Source organism: Gouania willdenowi, unplaced genomic scaffold (genome assembly GCF_900634775.1).
Source record: "Gouania willdenowi unplaced genomic scaffold, fGouWil2.1 scaffold_188_arrow_ctg1, whole genome shotgun sequence".
NCBI lineage: Eukaryota > Metazoa > Chordata > Actinopteri > Blenniiformes > Gobiesocidae > Gouania > Gouania willdenowi.
The window spans coordinates 399860-405859 of record NW_021144938.1 but is presented as its reverse complement, the minus strand read 5'-3'; the positions used below and the strand labels follow the sequence as shown (position 1 = coordinate 405859).

The following is a 6000-nucleotide window of genomic DNA, read 5'->3' as shown; positions in this document are numbered from 1 at the left end:
TGGTTCACATGTATTTTATTAAAAATAAAACAGTCGATACAACAAATAAATAGTACATGCATGTAGAGTGTGACCGTGTTATACTAGGCCTTTCTGGTCTTCGTGGGAGCGCTGGTGGAAGACAAAAGAGACCGCTGCATCCCAGGAGGCCTTCAGCACCTGGTCCCTCAGGCCTCTCCTGTCAAAGCAGTGGTTCCACTGGGAATAGTTACTGGTACAGTCTGAACCATCAGCAGGAGGCTGGACCTGTCTGCCATTCACACACCGACAACAGCGAAACCTTACAGCGACACAGGAGAGAAAAAGACCAGCATGATCAAAAGATGAGACCCTACACTTTGTTTAACATTAACAATATATTAAATTCTATACAGTTAAAATAGTATTGAACAATATTACGAGTTAATGGATTTGAAGGTGAAAAAAATTACTTGAATTTGATAACTCATGATCATGTGATGTCACATACTAATTGCTAATTTCTTGCAACATGTCAAGCATGCATGTTAAGCTGCCATGTTGGGAATTAAATAAACCTTTCCCCACAAAGTCTTCCAGAATACTATTTTTGTTAGTTATATTACCAGGGATTTAAACCTTAAGGTTAGCCACAGGTGTAGGGAAAGTTGATGGTCAGTAGATGTTGTAGGAGGTGAAGTAGGAAGGTGGCAGAGTTATTGCACAATGTGATTTATGTTTAAGTAAGTTAACAAATTGTTTTATCAGAATTGTATTTGAAGTTAATGTCATTAATCCTTAAAACCCTCTGTAAAACATAACAATTCATTTTTTAAATATAATTTTTAAAGCTACAGGGAGACATTCCAAAAGAGTCAAAAAGACACATGAAGCTCTAGAGCCACAGGTTACAGACCCCTGCCCTAACCCAAGAAATACCAACATATTCCAAATGTGTCAGAATTCAGTAAATGACACTTAATGACAGTCTTCATGACATCTCATTCATGCTAATGTCATAAGAATGACATTAATGATAGCGTAAGGTCAGCCTTATACATGAAACTACAAATTAACAAATAATCTAAATTTCATTTTGTGCTTTCGCTTTTTAATTTTACTTACCTCATTGATTCATGTTATTGTTTTTATCTTTTTTTGTAAAGTGTGCCTGATTGTTATGAAAGGAGATCTTAAATAAAATGTATTATTATTATTAATAATAAGATAATGAACAATTGTTATTAATTCCTGGTGCAAGAAGTGACTTTCTTATCATTTCTAAATTTGAGAAAAATATCTATCATTATCATTACACAGTAATTAGTAGAATCGTTTAACTACATATGATGCAAACAATAATAACATTGTAAACTACAATATTTGCATTTCCTGAATAAAATACAAGTGAGGATGCAGGTGCTGGTCCACGTCACACTGCATTAGCTTAACATTAGCTAGCATTAGTCTAGCATTATCATTAACCTAACAATAACACTAACCTTGCATTAGCCTAGCATTAGCACTATCCTAGCATTAACATTAGCCTAACAATAGCATTAATCTAACATTAACACAAAGTTAGCATTTGCATTAACCTGACATTAGCACTAACCAAACATTAGCATTAACCTAGCATAAACCTAATATTAGCATTAACCAAGCATTATCATTAACCTAGCATTAGCATTAATCTAGCATTCCCAACCTAGCATTAGCCGAGCTATAGGCTATAGGATAACAAGTGCCTGCTGCATCCTCACTAATGAGTTGTCAGAGGAAGCGTTTACTTGTCGTGTGTGTCGCTGGCAGTGTCTTCGTTGAGAGTGAAGAGTTCTCGGAGCTCGCCCAGAGAGAAGTGGCGCTCCACGTCCTGTTCCTCATCCACTACACAGCTGCTCAGCGCTTTCTTATGGGCCTGTCTCTGCAGGATCTTCTCCTCAATGGTCCCAGTCTGTCAGCACGCACACACACACACACACACACACAAATTAAAGGACTGGCGACTGGTTCTGCTCACAGCCAAGTGCACAGAATTGATTTTAAATATATGTTAGTTTATCACAATAAAGGATCTTTCCCATAACTCTCAAAAAGTAACTAAACCTCTGCTTTCTCCTGACCTGCCACGAGGAGGGAAATGATGATCAGTAAGATGGCGCTGGTGTATGTGGCCTGTCGTCTACCTCTGTCCACTATTTTTGTGATTTTATTGTTTTTGACGCTTCTTATTAATGACATCGACTCCCTCCTGGTGCATCACCGTCAGACACTTTTGGATCTTCATTTTTCTGCCGTTAATTTGAGGCAAAAAGAGCAAAAAACTGTGATCCTTTCAACTCTTGTGGATGTGCCACCTTAAATGCTCCGTACCACATCCTCACCTGCCTGGAGACACAGAGGCAAACGAGGCGGTCGGCTGTTAAACTCAAGGCTTCCCTTGTGCTCTCATCAGATCTTGGATTGATCCACTGCATACCCTGGCAACTTTGTGATCCTGCGATCTCCTACTTGGTTCCCGTGGTGGGCTCTGGAGTCGACCCCCAGTCCGGTGCTGTCTTTCAAATCTCAGGACACACGGAAGAAACGTGGAGAATCTGTGGCATCTGACTTGGGCTCCGTGCCTTGCCTCTACTCAGGATGGCCTCTCGGTTCCTATCAGGATGGCGCTGGTCATTGCAAGATCCCTGGCAAACAGGTTCCAGTGGATTGGATTTTCTCTTCGTAACTGAGGCCTGGCTACGCGTTGGCGAGTCCACTGCTCTCTCGGATCAGTTGCCTACTGACTGTTTATTTTTTAATAGTCCGAGAAAGTCTGGTAAAGGAGGAGGTCTAGTGACTATTTTTAAGAAGAGCTTTGTTTGTAAACAGCTCTCAGCGCCATCTCCTCCGTCCAGCTTTGAACTGTTTCTACAGTATTTGTGCTGGGCTGATCCCAGCTGGTACTGTGTGCTGTGATTTACAGACCAAATACAACAAGGATTTTATAAATGACTTTTCAGACTGGTTGGCCGAACTAATGCCAAAGTATGATTGATTGTTTTTTAATTGTTCGGCATTTCAACATGAGATCCACAAAGTCATGTGTGTTGTCCTGACAACACACATGACTTTGTGGATCTCATCCAATCTTGGTGCAATGCGTAGTGGGTCACACACACCAGTTAGGTCATATTCTGTATTTGTTCTTGTGTAATGATGTCTATTTTAAATTTGAATGTGGGTGATGCAATTTTATCTGATCATAAACCTGTTGTTTTTTACTTTTCCTTTGCACACAAATTTAAAGCTCCAGCTCCAGCCTCGCTCTCCAATGTGGTTAACTCCTCCACCACAATACTTTACTTCTGACTTCACTGAGAACTCTTTGGTGACTCTGGGTAATCTGTGAGCTTAGATACAGAGCATCTGCTCACACAAGCTGAATGTCTAAAAACTCTGGACTTTGCGGTGCTGCTAAAAATGAAGCGTTTAAAACCTAAACCTCAGCCTTGGTTTAACGATGTTACCCGGATCCTCTCATTGATGGGCCTCAGCCAATCAGCTTCGATGCCTCCACTGAGCTCTGTAACACATTTTTGCAGTTTTTTATTAATAAGGTTGCTCATGACCCTTCTATCTTTGTCCCCTGCTCAGCTACCTTTATTCAGTTTGAGCCGACATCCTTACAGAAATTAAAGGAAATTGTGGATCATATGAATCCTTCAGGCTCCCCTACTGATGATATTCTGCCACGCCTTTTTAAAGACATTTTTCTCACGCTCGGACCATCAGTTCTTGCGATCATAAATAGCAGCTTGACTTCTGGTGTTGTCCCTGTTGCTTTTAAACATGCTGTAGTAAACCCACTTATTAAGAAACCTGCCCTTCATCCCTCAGTCTACTCTAACTTTAGACCCATCTCTAAGCTCCCATTCTTGTCTAAAGTTTTAGAGAAAATTGTTTTTAACCAGATAAATGATTTCCTCTCTGCAAATAACATTTATGAGGATTTTCAATGAGGTTTTAAACAAATTCACAGTCCAGAAACTGCACTGTTGAAGGTTTTTAATGATATCTTCTTGGAAACGGATTCAGGGAACACAGTGATCCTTTTGTTTTTAGATCTCACTGCTGCTTTTGATACGGTGTACTAGAGGTGGGCGATATGGGAAAAATATCATATCACGATTTTTACTTTGTGAAATCACAATCACGATTTTATCACGATTTTTTTCATTCAAATCATTTAGACTATTTTAACGTTCTTTACCAATAAAAAAAACCAAATCACCTTCTTAAAACATTGCCCTAAATGGAAAAAAGGAATAAAAGATCATTTAGGACAAGGTAATTATCTTTCTTTTTTTTTTTTTTTAAATTGTATGTAAGCAATTCATCAAACTGGTTTCTAGTACAATTAACATCAAACAAAAAAGCTGACAAGTTATTTTAGTCACACAGTCTTTTTACTTTGTTTAACTAAAGTGGTGTAGCATTAGCATTAGCAACACTTGCTACATAACATGCATCATATCAGTCTAGTGATTTCTATTTGTTATTGAGGTAACACACTCATATCAATAAAATCCTACTTTAAGCAGTGTTTGAATCCCTCATTTCACACAGTTCAGACAATCATATCCTTTACAAAATAAAACGTTACTGCTTTGGTTACATTAGGCCTGGGTGATATGGACCAATACTCATATCTCTATATCAAAATGGCACAAGGTGATATAAACTTCATTTATTATAATTTTTTTCAATAGCTTTACAAGAAAAACAATATTGGGTCAAAGTCAGTGCAGCCACAAAGACCCTTTTACTAATGACTAGCAACACAATAACAACATTTTGTGTCACTTTTGACTTTTTCCTTCATTAAGGCTGAAATGTGATTAAATTATGTAGTGTTGCTTTTTTCAGGGCAGCTCTGAGTTGATGAAAGTAGTTTTTAAAGTAAATCACATTCAGGACACTGTCTCTTTAAGAATATGGAAACAGCCCCGTTAGCTACAGCAGCAGATCTCTGCTACAGCGCAGCGACAGAGAGTTAGTTATAGAAGAGAAACACATGCAGTGTTTTCTCAAACATATTTCAGTGTTTCAACACTCAGAACTGATGGAGTTTAACAGACAGACAGACATCTGCACTGAGCCTCTGACAGACAGGCGTTAACACGAAGGAAACAGCACTCTAAGCTAATTCTGTGTCCGTACACTGGGGGGGGAGCCGTGTCTGCATCATATGACTGTGTATGGACCACAGACATATGACGCAGACACGGCACCACAAGGGTTAAAATGTGAACTACAGACGATTCTACAATCTCCGTGATTTGGGAGATCATCGTCATGTTGAAATCCTTAACGATCTAATATCATCATATCGCACACTCTCGATTAGAGCATTGAATTGGGCTCAATGGGGCAGATCTTAACTGGTTTTACTCATATTTGCGACAGAACTTTTATTGTAAAAATTGACTGTTTTACATCTGACTCTGTGCATCCATCTTGTGGTGTTCCTCAAGGGTCTATCCTTGGTCCCCTTCTTTTTGCTCTGTACCATCTACCTCTGGGGTCTATAATGAGAAAATATGGCATCTCGTTTCATTGTTATGCTGATGATTGTCAGATTTAGATGCCCCTGATACCCAATGATTCCTGCTCCTTTTGAACTGTTTAAATGAGGTTAAGGCATGGATATCTTTTAATGTTTTTAGTTTTAATGAATCCAAAACAGAGCCTATTCTGTTTGGTTCAAGCAAATCCAAAGTCTTGTTCAGTCTGGACTCTATGAACAAATATTCAAAAAAGTCTGTGACCAGTCATCGTGGACTCTGGATTTACTTTTAATAAGATGTCAACTTTACGTTTTAAAAAAGAGCTTCTTTCAGCTGTGGTGCATTGCTAAGTTTAAACCTGTTTTAGGTAAGAAAGAACTGGAGACCGTTATCCATGCTTTTATCACAACACAACTGGACTAGTGTAACTCTCTCTATGTTAGGCTCACCTCCAGCTGGTACAAAACACTGCTGCCCTGTTATTGACTGGTAA

General features: G+C 38.9%; 1 protein-coding gene across 1 annotated transcript in view; it reads right to left on the bottom strand.

Annotated features, from left to right (window-relative positions):
* Positions 1 to 6000, bottom strand: part of LOC114458807 (DNA repair and recombination protein RAD54-like) — a 32526-nt gene continuing 26526 nt past the window's right edge. Inside the window, exons 16-17 of the mRNA XM_028441191.1 lie at positions 1749 to 1912; positions 1 to 280 (exon numbers count right to left, since the gene is read on the bottom strand). Of these exons, the coding sequence (XP_028296992.1) occupies positions 79 to 280; positions 1749 to 1912 (366 nt within the window). The 3' untranslated portion in view covers positions 1 to 78. The remainder of the gene's footprint in view (positions 281 to 1748; positions 1913 to 6000) is intronic.